Here is a 20,753-nt window from a genome sequence, read left to right on the forward strand (position 1 = left end):
TGTTTATAATTTTTTTTTTCATGATAATGGAATGGTGCTCCCGCCTGCGCTAACGGTTTACGCTGGCGGGTCACCAGTGGAGGATGATAAGTTGAGCATGAGGTCAGGTCGGTTAGCACATTGTGACAAATTCACCAGGAATTTCATGATGGTTTTCAAGGGGAACCGCATGGAGGTCAACCTGCCATGGTACATTGCTAGTAATGGGGTCATGAGTCCACATTACTAACAATCCCCTTTTCCCCCAAGTTGCTTATAATCCTCAACAGTAGTAACAACCATATATACAATAGGTGTTGCATCGTGGCTGGGACAGACATATCAAGAAAGTGACAATATTAATATATTATTTAAACAATCATTCATGTCCTCCATTATGTAAGAGGTTAATGAGTAACAAGGTCAAACTCAATGAAGTAGTTATTCATATTAATAATAAATTTAATACGAGTTGAATTGACACACTACTTTTAGAAAAATAATGTAAACAAGTTTTTTTTAGGTATGTTAATATCATTTATGTATAGATTAGATAGATAAATATTTTATTTACATCCTCAGCTCACACAATCCTTACTAGTATTATAAATGTGACTAACTCTGTCTGTCGTGCTTTCACGTCAAAACTACTGTACCTATTTAAATGAAATCTTTTACACAAATAGTCTAGACCCTGATAAAGGACATAGGCTACTTTTTAATGTGAAAAATGGTTGTTGGGCTAAGGTTGTATGGAAAATGAAATTTATTTCGTAGGATGTTGGTTCAAAGTTTGTAAAAATTTTACCCTTAAGGGGGTAAAACAAAACACTATCCGAGGTCACTATTCCACGCGGATGAAGTCGCAGGCAAAGCTAGTAGAAAATAAATAGAATAAATCAGTAATCAGTAATAATAATGATCAAACAATATGTTAGTAAAATTAGTGTATTTATATTTTTAAAGTTTACCTAAATCTCAAAAGTAACAATATAAACGAACCCATGAGTAAAAGCCAGTATAAATAAACTACAAAAGAATTGTTTAAAGTAAGCTGAACTTGTTTTGTATAAATGTGATATTTGATTTAAAAAAGAAAAGTGGAAATAAGTAACAATGTATTAACGGTTCTTAAGTGACATTGTAGTTATATTTTTATATCATCACTAGCTGTCCCGACAAACGTTGTTTTGCCTTAAAATAAAAAAAAATTAGGGGTGGACTACCCCGAACATTTAGGGGGATGAAAAATAGATGTTGGCCGATTCTCAGACCTACTCAATACGCTCACAAAATTTCATGAGAATCAGTCAAGCCGTTTCGGAGGAGTATGGGAACGAAAACTGTGACACGAGAATTTTATATATAAGATTTTTATGCATTTATTTATTTATTTATTTATTTATTTATTTATTTTTCCACACTTACATCTATTTTTACAGGTTTTATTTAATATAAATGTCTGAACTAAATAACTGTTGATGTTATGGTAATTGAAATCCACTACTGCCGTCTTTGGGATTAAGTTGGGTTGTTCCTGTAGCGTGGTGGTTATCCTCATCACTGTAGCGTTATATATGTTGTGATGAGGTGGCGCTACATAATATATTATTTATTGTAGTATATAGGTAGTGAGTATATCGGTAAAATGATTGCACGATTATTTAGTACATTATTAAGTTTATACATAGTGTGCTACATGGTTTATTAATAACGCGTACAGTCGACGCGGAGTCGGGACGTGGACTGATTTTACACTTAACTTAAATCTATGTTAGTGGAAACGTAAACTAATGGAAGGGTCTGAAGTGTCGACAGAAATATTACAAGTGTAGGCACATTCTCATTGCTTTCATCACCGGATAGTCTTCAGAAATATATATTTTTTTCCGTTTGAATACTGCTCATTGGCATGTTTTTTTATTCATCAATATTTATCTTATGCTTCTTATCCTGTAATTTCACTGCTTTTCCTTACAACTGAAACAGATTACATAGCAAGTTGCTTGGCGACTGTAATAGATTTTCTATTGATTATTAATAGTGCTTGTGCGTTAATTAATGGGGCGCTCATATTAACCCCCAAGCAGCTTATACAGTGTAGTCTGGTTCTCAGTGTTTCGAATAACTTTTCTAATTCTAAACACCCAGGATAGGTAAAGGAAATAACACATTTAAAAAAATAACTTTATTACATTTATAACAAAATATATATTTTTTATTATTTACAATATCCACTACTGAGAAGTTATATATAACTATTTAAAATACAAGGAACAATAAAATATCGAATTACAACAATTAACTTAATATTATTTTAATATATTCCTTTATTTGCATATCTTTTATAAATTACACAGTTATTTACATTACCCTAAGGTTGCCTTATAAATTGGCTTTGGCAATAAGGCGGCCTTATTGTATTTCTACAGATGAATGTTTGATTTAGAGTTATAACTATCCTGTTTTCCCAATGAATAATTTTTAAGCAGCGTCCTGGGTTTTTAAATTATAAAATATTTTTATAATTAATTTCATTCAATTACTTTCATTAAAAAAATATGATTATTTATTTATTTGAATTTCATTTTACCTATTTTTAATTTATATTAATTCAACAATTGCAACTCCATTACTTCTTTTTTTTTTAACTGAATTCTCCTGGTCATTCCAAATTAAAATCATTTTTTTTTCAAATTTGGGCAAACCTAATTTAAATGCAACTATTCTCCTTTAATGTATAATGCAAATAAAAGTGTATTATATTTATATGAAAATTGATAGGTATTCAGGTTGCAATGTTCATTGTTCAGACATTAAGCGATTGTAATACTCCACGTAACTGTCGCATTGTTCACCTGCAAAGAGAGAGCAACATGATAATCAAAACAAGACATTACAATAGGTAGTCTACATTCAATATTATAAACATGGGCACCCAGAAGAGAGAGGAAAGGTGATTGTTTTTTTTTTCCATATTCGTCTATCTCCTTTTCAATAATGGAACAGGCAAAGATCCTTAGACCGTACAGCCTAGTCTACGTTTAAACTTCTTCATATTTGTACAACTGATGAGGCCAAAGGCTAATTCTTATGTTAGTTTACTCATTATGCTTTCATTCGTGTTCAAAATTTAAGTGTTATCCATAGTCCATATCCTTGTATCAATTATTTAAAGTTCTATCGAAATAGAGAACGTATAAATATATAGGTATATATGTTTCAAAATTAGTTAGCATGTCTTGGATGTCGCGCGGGATTATTTCCGGTTTCTTGTAAATGTTCAGTAAATTATCAATAAAGACCAAGGAAAGATGATTGTGCACAATGGGTACAGGGTAGATTTTGAACAGACTTTTTTTTCCCATATTCGTCCAAAAAGCACAGACTATTATATTAGAGCCCGTTAGTTTCTGTTCCCGCGCTTTCCCCCCTTACCTATGACATAACAGCCTGTACCGCCGCCAAAACGCGCGCGCATTATTCCTATATTAAAATTAATGAAAAATTTAGTGTGTACTAAACCTAAACCTACTGTGTAAACTGAAAGGTGGCGAAAACCTCGTCGAGACGTTAAGAAGCCCAAGAAACCCTTACAGGTACAAGATAGACGCTTCCACAATATAGTATTTTCCCTAACAGTGATTGTTAGTGATGTGGACTGATGACCCGATTGCTAGCAATATCCCAAGTCAGGTTGATCTCCACGCGGTTCTTCCTGGAAGCAGTCAAGACAAATTCATGCTGAATTTGTCATGATAGGCTAGTTGACTTGAGATATTCATCTTTTCATCCTCCATTTGAGTATTTAATTGAATTAGTGCTAATTGGTAGTATGTATTCACACACTTAAACTTAAAAATGTGAAGTAAGAAAAAAAATATTTAAAATTGCAACACGCAAGTTTGTTCCTCGTTCTTCTTGTGATGAGACAGCTTTCCGAACGAGTGATAGATTAAAAAAAATGTGATGACTATTCAAAAGTGCTTAAATTAAGTTTATTTGAATAAATTTTCTATTCTAATAAAATAGGCACGAGAATACATTTGTTTATTACACATTGTTTTATAGGTCTGTGTGTTTTCTATGTATATTATGTATGCATTGTATAATACAAACTTAGCTTAACTTGGGACTAGATTTGTCCAGGGTTATTATTATTACACCAGCGCAATTTCGCCTGTGAAAATGTGATGACTATTCAAAAGTGCTTCAATGTAAGTATATTTGACTAAATGACTTTCTATTCTATTCTATTCCACTGGTGCCCTGCCAGCGTAAACCGTTAACGCAGCCGGGTGCACCATTCCATTATCAACCATAAAAAAATAGCAAAGTCGTGGGTAATAGATTAGTATGTCTAAAAACACATATACCATCATTAACTGACAATATGATGAAAATAACAGTTTATAATCAGTCGTAAACCTCATGATCGTTGTAATTCCAACATAACAACAAGGGTTATCAAACCCATGATGCTGCTACCATAAACAACTTATCATTACCACTGTATGTAACAATGTCTGTATCTTATTATTTATCATGGTGTCAAACGGTTATCAGTTTATCATAAAAGTATGTATACGCCATTAACACCATCATTATAATGGTTTAAACCACAGACAAATAGAGATAATGCAACTACTTCAATTTATGGTATAAATAGCGATTGTAAAGAATATTTGAAAAAAATACGAGCCGAGTTTCTTAGCTCGAAAGCATTCCGAATTGATTAGATTTGTCATATCTTATGCTATGGCAAATCTGGTCAGTTTTAGGCTGCTAATTATGTAGGTAACGTAATATGCTATGTTGTTCGGGTTACCAACCCTGATTACACTATTTGCTTTTGACAAAATTGCAAATATGCTGGTGGTCACTATTCTCCCAAATTTGAATTTAAAATGAGTCTATATTGTTGTAAACAATATTTGAAAAGAATACGAGCTGAGTTTCTTGTCAGTTCTTTTCAGCTCGAAATCATTCGGAACTGACGGTAGATTTGACATATCATAAGAGTCTGTAATAGACCTACATAAATAAAGATATTTTGATTTGATTTGATTTGAACAGTACCAGCTACCCATCCCGGCGTAGCACACAGGCATTAAAAATATTTGAATTTCTCGTCTTCTTTTATACTATAAAATGCATATATTATATATATAAACCTTCCTCTTGAATCGCTATCTATTCCAGAAAACTGCATCAAATTCCGTTGTGCAAATTTAAAAGATATCAGCGAATAGACAGTGGAGGCAATTTTGTTTTATATGTAAAAATAATAACTTTTTCATCTGCTCAAAAATACAGCATGCAAAGATTTTAGAGATACGATGGCCTCGGTGGTCTAGCGGTTTAGCACACGGTTTTACGGTCGCGGGTTTGATTCCTCGCACGGTACAAAGGTATGAGACCCCCCTCCCTACATTTTCCCTCCGATCACTATACACTATACAACGTGTCCCATGATAATGAGTCTGCAATGCTGTTCATGTATATATGCGACGGTTTTTTTCTAGTAGATGATAATGAAATGGTGCTTCCACCCGCGCTAACGATTTACGCTAGCGGGGTACCAATGGAGAATGCTAACAATGCCCTTTCCAACTGCCCACTGGTAGGCCGCCAGTTTATTTGACATTGTAATATAATAAACAAAACGCGAGTAAAACCGCGGTACAAAGCCATAACAACCGCGGGTTACAAATAGGCTGCTAATTATGCAGATAACGTAATATAATAGTATTACGTATATATTAGTATTAAAATTCGTTGCGTAATTTAAAAGATATATACGAACAGACCTCGGCGTTGACTTTGTTTTATACTATGTAATAATAAAGATTACGTAATCGTGCTTGTGGCAGTTTATTAATCTGTGAATATACGCTAGTGTCATGCAAGTTATCATATAAGTTGACTATTTAATATTTATTATAAGTAATTAGGTATATAGGTCGCTCTTATTTCTGTCTGGATGTAGTAATCGTATGAAATAGGGAAAACAGCCCACAGATGTAACAAAGAAGCTACGAATCGCTAAAAGAAAATTTCAGAAAATTATAAAGTAATTGATGAAAATAGAGTCACGAAGAAAAGAAAAAAAATGTAATACATATACATTCTATTGTACGCAATATACATTATTTATAATACAAAAATTACGTGTTCCATATTGTTTTTTCTCTTTGACACTAATTACGACTGACACTTCCTTGAGTACAGGAGATTTTTAATTAATCACATAAGAACATCCGGCTCGAAGGACCATTATGATTACCTAAGTACTGGTTTTTTTAATTATAAAATGAAACACCACTGAAACTAGGAAACTATTAAAAAAGGTACAGGCAGCGCCATCTAGCGCGAAAACATTGAATTAATCCCGACAAGAGATAATAATCCCGTAATTTACGCTTAGAAGAAAATCCACTTGTGGCGGTCTTGATATCAAAGAACTAAGGCGTTCCAAAGTTTGATTGGCGAAAGAATAGTGGACAAAACTGGACAAATGAAATAGGTCTAAAAATATTTTTTTTTAAATAAACTTAGCTACACCTCATACACTATGGTCAAACTAACGTACACAATAATAATAATATCCGTAGACAATTCTCACAGCGTCATCTAGTCCCAAGCTAAGCAGAGCCTGTATTATGGGTACTAGACTACAAATACAAATACATAGATATCTCTTTTTCGTAAATATATACATATTATAGATAGAAAACACACCAGACTGATACAAACAATCATGCTCATTAATATTTGCCGTTTTTTTTTTCGGACTACTCTAATGCTGTTGGCCGCAGCTGGCCTTTACAGCTTCACCGGACCGTGCGAGGAATCGAACCCGCGACCATCAGATGTAAGGCGGTGTGCTAAACCACTAGACCACCGACGCCGTCAATAAATGAAAAACTTGGTAGTGAGATGTTTTACCTCTCAAGAAATGCGGCGACCCTCTGAGCTTCTCGTTCCTGTTGATCAGCATGTGGTAGACGGCGAGGAATGCCGTCGGCTCTGAGTGTTCCTCCGCGTGCTGGTGGGCGGCCGCCAGCAGCTTCCTCGGAGACATCGTGTGCCACGTGGTGCTGCCAGCTTGTTTGGCGACCCCCACGGCGCTGATAGGCTCGTCCCAACTCAGCAAAACTTCGATTATCTCCTGCATCAATAGTAGGGTTCGATTCCGATCATTTCATTTAGACTGCTTAATAATAATATCCCTGGACTATTCACACAGCGCCATCTAGTCGCAAGTTAAGCGGAGCTTGTATTATAGGTAGTAGACAACATATAGAATAATAGACTATACATCGATCGATAGAAACATTCACACTCATGAATATAAATGTTTGATCGAGCGAGGGGTCGAACCCGCGAATGACTTCTAAATATACTAAATAATACACATAATGACTTAACAATAAATATAAAATAGTTTCGTACAATGTAAAGAACAGGAGTGGCGCACTGACCTCCTTGGCCCGCAGCCGGGCGAGCATGTCGAGTGCGAGCTGCGCGGCGGCCGGGTCCAGGCGACCCAGCGACAGCAGCTGACACGCCAGCGGGCGAGCCTCCCCCAGGCAGCCGCGCGCCGCCAGCGCCCGCAGCCGGCCGCGCGCCCCGCCCCGCACCAGCGCGCGCACCGCCGCCTCCCCCGCCGCCGCCTGCACGCCCAGCGCGCGCCGCGCCAGCGAGCGCACGTACGCCGTCACCGCCTACGGCCGCACCACTCTCACGTCCGTCTCTACCCGCGTCGCGTCCGTACTGCGCCGCCTCGCCCGCAGCCGGCCGCGCGCCCCGCCCCGCACCAGCGCGCGCACCGCCGCCTCCCCCGCCGCCGCCTGCACGCCCAGCGCGCGCCGCGCCAGCGAGCGCACGTACGCCGTCACCGCCTACGGCCGCACCACTCTCACGTCCGTCTCTACCCGCGTCGCGTCCGTACTGCGCCGCCTCGCCCGCAGCCGGCCGCGCGCCCCGCCCCGCACCAGCGCGCGCACCGCCGCCTCCCCCGCCGCCGCCTGCACGCCCAGCGCGCGCCGCGCCAGCGAGCGCACGTACGCCGTCACCGCCTACGGCCGCACCACTCTCACGTCCGTCTCTACCCGCGTCGCGTCCGTACTGCGCCGCCTCGCCCGCAGCCGGCCGCGCGCCCCGCCCCGCACCAGCGCGCGCACCGCCGCCTCCCCCGCCGCCGCCTGCACGCCCAGCGCGCGCCGCGCCAGCGAGCGCACGTACGCCGTCACCGCCTACGGCCGCACCACTCTCACGTCCGTCTCTACCCGCGTCGCGTCCGTACTGCGCCGCCTCGCCCGCAGCCGGCCGCGCGCCCCGCCCCGCACCAGCGCGCGCACCGCCGCCTCCCCCGCCGCCGCCTGCACGCCCAGCGCGCGCCGCGCCAGCGAGCGCACGTACGCCGTCACCGCCTACGGCCGCACCACTCTCACGTCCGTCTCTACCCGCGTCGCGTCCGTACTGCGCCGCCTCGCCCGCAGCCGGCCGCGCGCCCCGCCCCGCACCAGCGCGCGCACCGCCGCCTCCCCCGCCGCCGCCTGCACGCCCAGCGCGCGCCGCGCCAGCGAGCGCACGTACGCCGTCACCGCCTACGGCCGCACCACTCTCACGTCCGTCTCTACCCGCGTCGCGTCCGTACTGCGCCGCCTCGCCCGCAGCCGGCCGCGCGCCCCGCCCCGCACCAGCGCGCGCACCGCCGCCTCCCCCGCCGCCGCCTGCACGCCCAGCGCGCGCCGCGCCAGCGAGCGCACGTACGCCGTCACCGCCTACGGCCGCACCACTCTCACGTCCGTCTCTACCCGCGTCGCGTCCGTACTGCGCCGCCTCGCCCGCAGCCGGCCGCGCGCCCCGCCCCGCACCAGCGCGCGCACCGCCGCCTCCCCCGCCGCCGCCTGCACGCCCAGCGCGCGCCGCGCCAGCGAGCGCACGTACGCCGTCACCGCCTACGGCCGCACCACTCTCACGTCCGTCTCTACCCGCGTCGCGTCCGTACTGCGCCGCCTCGCCCGCAGCCGGCCGCGCGCCCCGCCCCGCACCAGCGCGCGCACCGCCGCCTCCCCCGCCGCCGCCTGCACGCCCAGCGCGCGCCGCGCCAGCGAGCGCACGTACGCCGTCACCGCCTACGGCCGCACCACTCTCACGTCCGTCTCTACCCGCGTCGCGTCCGTACTGCGCCGCCCGTGTACCGCACGCCGCTCCGTTGCGCTACCATATACGCCGTTACCCTACGTGACACTCGGTTGTACGAACTATCAGATCCATCTCTACCCCACGTAACTACCACATATGCCGTTGCCCCACGTAACACTCAGTGTACGAACCAGTACATCCGTTTTAACCCCACGTGACAAGCTGTTGCACGACCTACTACATCCGCTTCTATCCCATATGTCAAATCGTTGCATGAACTACCACATACACCGTTACCCCACGTTACACTCATCACTTATTAATTTATGAATTATCATATCCGTTTCTACCCCAGATGTCAAGCTATCGCACGACCTACCACATCCGCTTCTATATTACACGTGACACTCCGTCGCACGACCTACCACATCCGTTTCTATACTACACGTGACACTCTATCGCACGACCTACCACATCCGCTTCTATACTACACGTGACACTCTGTCGCACGACCTACCACATCCGCTTCTATACTACACGTGACACTCCGTCGCACGACCTACCACATCCGCTTCTATACTACACGTGACACTCCGTCGCACGACCTACCACATCCGCTTCTATACTACACGTGACACTCCGTCGCACGACCTACCACATCCGCTTCTATACTACACGTGACACTCCATCGCACGACCTACCACATCCGCTTCTATACTACACGTGACACTCCATCGCACGACCTACCACATCCGCTTCTATACTACACGTGACACTCCGTCGCACGACCTACCACATCCGCTTCTATACTACACGTGACACTCCATCGCACGACCTACCACATCCGCTTCTATACTACACGTGATACTCCGTCGCACGACCTACCACATCTGCTTCTATACTACACGTGACACGCCGTCGCACGACCTACCACATCCGCTTCTATACTACACGTGACACTCCGTCGCACGACCTACCACATCTGCTTCTATACTACACGTGACACGCCGTCGCACGACCTACCACACTATTACCCGATGCGACACTCGGTTGTACGAACTGTTACATCCGTTTCTATTCCACGTGACGCTCAATTGTACGAACTAGAATATTGATTCCCTAACGTACGCGACAGTTGTCTATACACCGGCCCACCCTGTACAACCATGCATAGGGTGGATCAGTTATACGGTTACAGAAATTGGCCTTTAACCGCTCCACAAGTCCTTCCGCGGGTTTGGAGTACCATCTGCACACACCCGCTGAGGTACAGCTGCAAAGGCCAACGGCCAACAGCATTATGAATAGTTACTTAGGATTATGTTCACTTACTAATATTATAAACGCGAAAATTTGTGAGTATGGATGGATGTTTGTTACTCTTTCACGCAAAAACTACAGAACGGATTTTGATTAAACTTTACAGCAATATATATATATATACATATAATATTTTAAATTTGAATGTAGGGATGTTTGTTTCGCTTTCACACAAAAATTACTGAACCGATCAACATGAAATTGTATACATATGTTATTGGATGTATAAGAATGAACATAGGATACTTTTTATTTAAAAAATGATCTTTTTTTTTATATAAAAAAAAAAACAAAAAATAAAATAACATTTTGCTACCTCGGCGCCATCTAGCAGCCACTAATGAAATTATGAGAGCTAAGCCGCGGGTAAAAGCTAGTAGGCTATAAATTTAGCGCGAGTGAAACCGCGGGCACTGCTAGTACCCTATAATTTTATATTGATCACTATCAAAACCTCTCCTTCAACTAGCCCACGCACCTGCACGATATACTTGTCTTCCATGTGCGCTTCTAACACGTAACTGCACATTTCCACCTGAGTGATGAGTACCGGAAACTTGTGCGGAGTCCTCGTGCTGTCCGCAGTCTGTCCGGCTGTGTTCCGAGCTACTTCCAAGTCCGCCCATTTCCTGGAATTTTTTTATATAATTGTAATAGCAATGAAGGCCCGCGCTGTAGATAGATAGTGTAGGGCAGGTCCCATCTCGTTGTTAGGGCGACCTATTACGCCCTAAGCGGTTCGAAACCCTTATGGTGCCCTCAGTCTGAAATCGGATACATCAGTATTCACTTGTTCAAGAATGACCTATTACGGCCTAAGTGGTTCGAACCTCTAGCAATGCCCTCAGACTGAAATCGCATACATCAGACTTGTTGAAAAATGGGGCTGTACTTATCCCCCTTTGCCTGGCGAGTGCAGAGGGCACTTTCCCGTTTTTTCTGCGAAGAATCTGTAATGGCCAATTACGACCCACAACATTACATATTAAAAAATAGAGTCAATGTAGACCACAACTCAGCGTAATGTTTCTTTTGGTTCTTTCGCTGATTTTCAGTTGGGCAATGACGCACACAAATTACAATAAAAAAAACTCAGGACAATTCACACAGCGCCATCTAGACACAAGTTAAGCTAGCTAAAGCTTGTGTTATGGGTACCAGATATATTAATCACAAAACATTATAACCAAGTTGCTGTCGCTGTCTGTCCGTCCCCATGTATGCTTAAATCTTTAAAACTACGCAACAGATTTTGAAGCGGTCTTTTTAATAGATAGAGTGATTCAAGAGGAAGCTTTATATATATAATACATGTACACAAGCCGGGGCGAGTAGCTAGTAAAAAATAAAACACAAATGGAGAAAAGAAAATAAAACAATAAAATATATCTACATTAGGATATTTCGAAAGATAAAATTATAAGAGTACTAATAAATACACAATAAAATTATTATTACCTGTATACAGTATGGATTTCATCAAACGCCTTATTAAGTTCTACGAGATAAATATCAGCGTGCGTGATCAGTTGATGCAGGATCCTGTATATGGTGTCTCTACCATCCGTCCGCCTCAGTAGTACAGCCACTATCTTGGGGATTTCGTCTTTAACCACCTACAATATAACATTATAAATTATTTACACATTTTTTAATAATAGATTAAACCTTTAAAATGAAATAATAATAATATTGGACATTTTGTATAGCGCCATCTAGTCATAAGCTAAGCAGAGCTTGTTCAGCTTCAGTTGTCTATTAGACATAACCTAATAGACAACTGATACAAATAATTAAATTCTTTTTATAAATACGTAATATACATAGAAAACACCCAGATCTATCGCCCTAGCATTCCGCTTTACTTCCAATAGTCGCGGGTTCGATTCCTCGCACGGTGCAAAATTTGTATTTTTGAATAATTTTTTGTACCGGTCTGGGTGTTATCTATGTATGTATTTAAAAAAAATATTAAAGTTTTTATATAAGTTGTCTAGTATCCATGATACAAGCAGATAACGAAATTTAATATAATTAGGTGTTATTTTGTGGAAGTCCACTACTTAATGGATTTATATATAAATATATATTTATTCTGTTACGATTATCACTAGAAGGTCGTAACGGTAGTCAAGTTTCTACACTGAATATTTGTGATCTCACACAAGTTAATTGTAGCGGAATTAAACAAAATAATATAAATCCATTAAGTAGTGATGCTGTGTTAATTGTCCAGGGCTATTTATTATTAATTATTGTTTATTATAATAATAATAATCTTCATCACATAACTCATCCATGCTTGGCTAAGGCCCGCATGTTTGAATATATTACCCCCGTAAAAAGGGAGATATAATATATATATATGTAATAATAATAATAATAATCTCAGGACAATTCACACAACGCCATCTAGTCCCAAGTTAAGCTAGCTAAAGCTTGTGTTATGGGTACTAGATAACTGATACAAATACATAGATATATTTTTTTTTCGTAAATACATACATATTATACATAGAAAATACCCAGACTGATACAAACAATCATACTCGTGAATACAAATGTTTGTGCCGTGCGAGGAAACGAACCCGCGACCATTGGATGTAAAGCGGTGTGCTGGACCGCTATACCACCAAGGTCGTCAAATCGTTTATTATAATAAGAGAACAATAAGGGGCTGCTTACACTCACCGAATGCGCTAAACCCGAAGGTAGAAGCCGAACGCGCCACAAACAGCCGAGCCGGGCGTCGATTATATAGTCCGGTTGGAACACCACCCAATTACCTGAATCTAATAGTTTGTTGAGGAATATATTTCAAGACTATTCGAGCCCGCAATATCGTACTTCTATAAATTATAGAAGTACGATATTAAATGTGATTAAAAGTGTGCAAACGAAAATAAAACATATACATATACATTACTGATATTTCTACAATACCTATATCGGTTAAATATTTCTAAGATTAATTCGTTTCTCTGGCGAGCTAGCAACAATTTTAATAAATTATCTAAAACAGTTAATATAGATATATTTTGTAATAATATTAAATCAGCGAGACACCAACTAAGTGAGCCCTTCTTTAAATAACAATTAGTTATTATTGAAGATCATATATATGTATATATTTGTATAAATTCACTATTTGTTACTGTACTCATGTTAATTAATTTCATATTCTCTGTTAACTTTATGTGTTGCTGCCTTTATACGTAGTGATGGAATTTTTTAGAATTAGCTGTTGTTATTAGTTAGTTGGTAGCTGTTGTAAAGCCTGTCAGTTGCTTAGTATGACGTCTATATTGATTTTCGTTTCGCCTTTGTCGTTGTCGAAAAAAGTGTTCTCATTATCGCTGTCGTAATTGTCGATATTTTATATAGATTAGTTAACTAAATTCGTGAATATTATTAGGTTAAGTACGAAATAATAAAGGAACGCAAGAGTTGATACTGGAAAGCACCTATTGTCGGTTTTGGCGGTAAAAAGGTAACCCGTTCGGACAAGCCCGGAGTTCTGGGAAGCCTTGCTGAAACCGAACCGGCAATCCTCGCAGTACAAGGTGAGTGCCTTCCAAATTATCAATTTCTTGCTCAAATCCTATTGTCGTAAATACAATCCACTAAAGACAGCTGCATTCAAAATTATATGTTAGCTGTTTTCGTAACAACTATTATATAATAAAAGGATACACATAGGACAGAGCTGGTCCCCGAATCTCGCCGGCTTCATGGTGTTACCAGGCACAATCGGTATATGTATTGCTGCATTATTTTCCACCTTTGACTCCTCCATTATATCAAACAGCTGAGAAGTCTGGCTTGACTGAAAATTGAATATGTACAACATTTATTTTTTATTTTAAAAGCTACTATATATATTACAAAACAAAGTCGCTGTCGCTGTCTGTTCGTCCCTATATATGCTTAAATCTTTAAAACTACAACGGATTTGAAGCAGTTTTTTTAATAGATAGAGAGATTCAAGAGGAAGTTTTATATGTATAATACATATACACCGGTGCGAAGCCGGGGTCGGTAACTACTAAGTTATAATTAGTGGCTAACTTTTCAAAGGTTTCTTAAGAGTTGGCAACGCATATGTGGCACTCCTGGTGTTTCAAGCAGTCCATAGGCTACGGTAACCGTTTTGACCATGAGAAATGTGTTATGCTTGTTTGCCACCATCATAGATAATATGATTTTAACCCTGATCCCGTTATAATCACACCTAGTCAAGTTTGTGAGACTCCCCCATCCCTAGTGTGCGATATATTGCAATTTTATTCAATACTAGTTGTTCCCACGACTTCGTCCGCGTGGAATTTAACTTTATTTTTCTAAAATAAATGTAATTTCGATCCCCGTCTAATTCAAACGGGGATCGAAATTAGGACGGCCTGAGCCGAGGTTCGAACCCCTAGTGGTGCCCTCAGACTAGAGTCGTATCTGTCAGGCAGGAGGTAACCTTCACCCGTTCCATAAGTCCTTCCGCTGGTTTGTGCCATCTGCACTCGCCCCCTATCTACATCTAAAAGTAGGCTAAGTTTACTCCTTATTACATCTGCTGCCTGCCAGTAAAAGTCCCGTCAAAATCATCAACACTGTGAAAAGATTGCTCCAATAGAAAAGAACGCAACCTGCCCCTAAAAAGCTTCCAATTATGTTTTATCTTCAAACGATTGGGCAAAGAGATACTGCTTGGAAACCCTCACCATCCTTACAATATTAAGGGTCGATTTTATAATGTTAGGGTAATCCGTTTTGCGAGTACTTTCCCTTATGTCTTGACGGCCTCGGTGGTCTAGCGGTCTAGCACACCGCTTTACGTCTGATGGTCGCGGGTTCAATTCCTCGCACGGCACAAACATTTGTATTCATGAGTATGATTGTTTGTATCGGTCTGTGTATTTTCTATGTATAATATGTATGTATTTACGAAAAAAAAATATCTATGTATTTGTATCAGTTGTCTAGTACCCATAACACAAGCTTTAGTTAGCTTAACTTGGGTCTAGATGGCGCTATGTGAATTGTCCTGAGATTATTATATTATATTATTATATTATGTCTGGGTTCCAACCATTACTAACAGTACTTTTTACAAAATTTGTCGACCCTTTCCCCCTACTAACAGTTCAGACAAAAGAACTGAGAAGAATAGTGAAGAAAGGTACTAACCTGGTGGTGAACTACAATAAGATCATCCACTACGTGCACCGCGAACCTGCCCACTAGTCCCGTTTTCAGGATATGCGTGTGGTGGTATCCATTGGGGCCGGTCAACGGCATCAGCCACACCTGGAAACATTCATGTATTTTATTTATTTATTATTTATTGCACTTAAATATTGTACAATTTGGCGAGCTTAATGCTATATGGCAATGACATATTTCTATTTTTTTTCTTTGGATTACAACTGTAAGAGCGGGTATTGATACCGGATGAATCTTCGTGACGATTGTAAGATCCACTAATAATAATGTCGACTTAGGCTTTGAAGCCGGCTACCTCAAGGGAAATCCCAAGTAGCGCCCGTGACTTGTGACACGGGTGTAGGTTTAAGAGGCCCCTTTAGAATGTATTAACACTCACCTTCACTACTTGCAGCTTCCCCCCAGGCCCAACTAAGACCGGGATAAACCCATTTCTAATAGAATTCGCTTTAGTATCCAAAACACAACCGGTACGCTCTGCGCTCGTCGCTGAATGCCGCGGCTCACCCAACGAAAGAGGATTATTCAACTACCGACCTCCGTATTTACAGACCGAAGTCAGTGTAGTAGGGTAAAGGCGGGGGTAACGGTTATCTTATGGTAAGCAACTTAGTTCGGTCCATAAATACTAGATGGCGCTATTTACAATATTTGTAATAATCTTCACATTGGTTACTTCATTAGTACTAAACACAAACTACCTTGTTTTAATATATATTTAAAAAATCGGATTTTTTATACAATATTGATGTGAATTCTAACACAAGGAATCGGGTTAATAGAGTGTAAGTTTTTTTAATGACAAGCCTTATTACTGACTTGTCTCTTCCCCCTGCGCTGTATGGATTGTTCATGGTTATTATTATTATATGAAGACTGACGTTTAAAGACAAGGCAATCCTTACTAATATTATAAATGCGGTAATAACACTGTCTGTATGTCTGTTGCGCTTTCACACCAAAACTACTGAACCTATTTAAATGAAATTTGGAATACTGGATACTCTCAACCCTGATAAAGAACAATACGCTACTTTTTAATGCGAAGAAGGGGATGAAAGGTTGTAGCTAGAAGCTTGAAACTTATATGATTAAATATATGTTTATATTTGATCAATTGGCATAAAAATAAGTTTAAATTAATTTATATAATATAACATTCAAAGTTTGTAAAAAATTTACCCTTAAGGGGTTAAAATAAATATGGGATGAAAGTTTGTATGGAAATTAGTTATTTATGAAGCTAGAACGATGAAATACTATTTGGCTTTTTTGGGTTGGATTATTAAACATTTTTCTTTGTTTCATTAAGGTCAGTATTCCACACGGGGCAACTATTGATATATACGGCCTCGGTGGTCTAGCGGTTAAGCACACCGCTTTACTTCCAATGGTCACTGGTTCGATTCCTCGCATGGTGCAAACATTTGTATTCATCAGTATGATTGTATGTATCGGTCTAGGTGTTTTCTTTGTATACTATGTATGTAGTAGTCTAGTACCCATAACACAAGCTCTACTTACCATGGGACTGTGTTAATTGTCCAGGATTATTTATTTATTACTAAGATTTACCTCGGTAGGACCCGGCGACGAGACAGCAGATGTACTGTGGCGGAATATAGCACACCACGTTGCATCACACAGTCGCAAGACGCACACATCTCGCTCCACCACTGGTTTGGATGTTTCTACTGTAAAAATGTCACACCGTACATGTGTAAAAAATGTATTACTATATTTTTTATGTAATAAAATGGCAAACAATCTCAGCGCGATGAACCCCTGCCGAATCAATTATTTACATCTACTTCATCTACTACATCATACTCAATTGCATATTAAATTATTGTATATTCGTGACGTTTTTGAAACACCATTTCATAGGTCCAATGCATCAGTTTAACAATACACATGTTGCCCCCAGGCTCGTGTCAGGGCCTGATTGGTAGACTAAGACTTAATGTTTAGCATCTAGAAAAGTATTTGAATAGAATAAAAGTGTACTAACATTCAAGTTTCTGTAATTTAGTGATGGTGGAGTTATTCAACAGGAATGGCTGTAGTAATGCACCATTGTTGCCAGCCAGCAGCACCATGTTACTTTGTGAACACCACGAAAACCAGGCACCGCTGAAATGAAACAATAATGCAGATCTCAGTTTATTAAAATATTGGGATATCTAAGTAGCATCAGTCTTTGGGATTAGCAGGACTTACCGAGAGAGAGAGACTTATTTCATAGGCGTATCATACATTAATCATCTTTTGTACCTATATAATATAAGACATACTTAGGTAAATGTTTTGTGTATATAATAGGTTAACAACTTTGCTTCCGCCGTTTTTTCCGAAATTCGAGGCTTTATTGTAAAAAACTGGTTATTTATTTATAATTCAAAGTATTGGCCACTACTTTCTCTCATCTTTTAGGCATCGTGTGAATCCCATGTTGAAAAAAACTGGTCATCTTTTGAAGCTATCCACGAATCGATTGAATTTTATACTTTGTAATAAGATTGAAAGTGCTTATTATTTTATTTATTTAGGTACTAGTTACTCGCCCCGGCTTCGCACGGGTGTACATATATTATATATATAAACCTTCCTCTTGAATCACTCTATCTATTAAAAAAACCCACTTCAAAATCCGTTGCGTAGTTTTAAAGATTTAAGCATACATAGGGATGGACCGACAGGGACAGCAACTTTGTTTTATACTATGTAGTGATTCAACAGCTTATACAATTATACACATTATATAGTACTAGATATTTAGTAAAGCCAATAACAGATACCTCATGAATCATGAAAATTTAACAATGTAATATAAAACAAAGGAAAATAAGTTGATTAATTCAAAATGATACAATTAAACAGGTCAGAGCTAAAGTAATAAATGAACAGGACAGGGTGAATATAATAAGTAAATTATGTTACAATATAATACATAAAAGTCATATATAGTATACAGAAAAAAAAATATTGTAAATAGAAAATCAGCCAGACGAATGCAAACAGTTATGGTTTCAAATGTTGGCATTAGTTGGAAGGTGCAATGTTTAATCTAATCCACCTTTATACCGAGTAATATACTATTTTTAAAACAATTGACTGTATTAAAAAGTGAAACTGTATCTTATTGTTACTTGTAACTCTGTAAAAAGTGTTAACGTCAGGTGTAACGACACATTAATTAATGCAATAAAGACCAAAATTAACTTGTAACTCTGTAAAAAGTGTTAAAATCAGGTGTAGACACATCAATTAATGCAACAAAGATCAAATTTTACTTTTAATTCTGTAGAAGGTATTAAAAGCAGGTGTATAGATACATTAATTAATGCAACAAAGACCAAATTTTACTTTTAATTCTGTAGAAGGTATTAAAAGCAGGTGTATAGATACATTAATTAATGCAACAAAGACCAAATTGTACTTTTAATTCTGTAGAAGGTATTAAAAGCAGGTGTATAGATACATTAATTAATGCAACAAAGACCAAATTTTACTTTTAATTCTGTAGAAGGTATTAAAATCATGTGTAAAGACACATTAATTAATGCAATAAAGACTATATTTTACTTGTAACTATGTAATGTGTTAAAATCACAAAGTACACAAAAGGTGTAAAGACACATTAATTAATGCAAAAAAGATCAAATTAATTAAATTAATTTTACAATACCTAAATGATGTACTTTTCAAATTTTTCAACTGCTTCTTCTCAGGAAACACTTGCAACAATTCAATACCGTGATCCGTAATGAACGCTATCTCATTTATTTTAGGCCACACAAATCCTAATATCTTAGCATTCTTCCATTTACACGTATGGGAGTACTCCACATTTGTCGGCGCTAAGTCTAGAAAGTTCACGAACTCCACGACTGCATTCTGATTGTCATGGTTACGTTGGATGGCCAGTATTTTGTGATCGGGCGAGAATTTTATTGATATTATTGGGCCTCGGTCCTCCATCCTGAAGGATGTACACTTGGATTCATCCATTCCATTGACTGTGACCCCTGTCACACCCCCAGATCTAACTGTAAATACCTAGAAAGAATTATATTTTATTATTAAATAAAAATGTGTCCGAAACAAATATGCTTAAAGACAACTAATTTAAAATGAATAAATGAGGGTATGTAGTTAATTTATATGCAGTCAAAGTGGGAGCAGGACGTAAATCTCTCTACAATCTAAAGACTACTAAACTAGAGAAATCTCTCTACAATCTTCTAAAAAATCTTGGCCTGTCTAGAAGTGCAGTAAGTTCTATATTAGAACAGGTATCTAAAGATGCACTAGCAGGCTCTTATCAGATTTGGATGGGCTGGGAGACAAATACGAGCAGTAAAGGTGAGTGTTGACAAACTTCAGTGAGTCCACTTAAACCTACATCCTGGTCACAAGTAGTAGACTCACAGTTTTTGTTTTAGTGTCTGTCAAATTCGAAGTCACGACAACGCTATGGCGCTTCCATTGTTTATATTATACAACACATTTTGTTTATTTCCTATAATAAAAATATAGTTTACCTGTCCATTAGTATCGTCAAAAAACACATTTGTCACAGGACTGTCAGCATCAAATCTTTTCGGCTGATCAGAGAGGGCCAAGTAGAATCCCTCTGTGTCTTTTAAGCAAAAATTAGACATGTTTCACATTAAAACTTAAATGATATAAATTCTAAGTTGTACACCAAAACTGCACTTTGTTTACTTTCTGTTAGCAATTTCAATTTGTTTAGACATTAGCTAATCAATTTTAATAGTATCATTAAACCACGTTTTTAAGCTAAAACAAAGAATAATTACAAATTTAGAATAATGTTTACAAAAAAATGAGCAGAATAAAATGCAATAACAAACTTGTGTTCAACAAATCAACAATAGATTGGAAAAGTTGACAGTCACAAATGAATTGATAGCAGATGACAATGACAGTGACATCTGGCTTAACATTTTTTTTCTTTCTTGTAAGACTCAACAATGTTAAGGAAATTACGTTCATGCGCATCTATTGAGTGGATTCACTAATACATTATGAATGGAATTTGAATGTTATTGCCGAGGTAA

General features: G+C 39.6%; 1 protein-coding gene across 1 annotated transcript; it reads right to left on the reverse strand.

The window, feature by feature from the left end:
* Positions 1–2,217: 2,217 nt before the first annotated feature.
* LOC131851539 (regulator of MON1-CCZ1 complex) lies at positions 2,218–20,646 on the reverse strand. The gene is made up of 12 exons (XM_059202046.1): positions 20,214–20,646; positions 19,358–19,728; positions 17,681–17,802; positions 17,245–17,363; positions 15,634–15,753; positions 14,146–14,278; positions 13,144–13,244; positions 11,911–12,068; positions 10,931–11,081; positions 7,464–7,706; positions 6,928–7,150; positions 2,218–2,837 (listed from the first exon to the last, which is right to left on the reverse strand). The coding sequence occupies exons 1-12, from the start codon at positions 20,331–20,333 to the stop codon at positions 2,782–2,784; spliced, it is 1,917 nt and encodes a 638-aa protein (XP_059058029.1). The 5' UTR covers positions 20,334–20,646; the 3' UTR covers positions 2,218–2,781.
* Between the last annotated feature and the right edge of the window lie 107 nt (positions 20,647–20,753).

The sequence above is a fragment of the Achroia grisella genome, unplaced genomic scaffold (genome assembly GCF_030625045.1).
Source record: "Achroia grisella isolate CSIRO2021 unplaced genomic scaffold, CSIRO_AGI_Agris_v1 utg784, whole genome shotgun sequence".
Taxonomy (NCBI): domain Eukaryota; kingdom Metazoa; phylum Arthropoda; class Insecta; order Lepidoptera; family Pyralidae; genus Achroia; species Achroia grisella.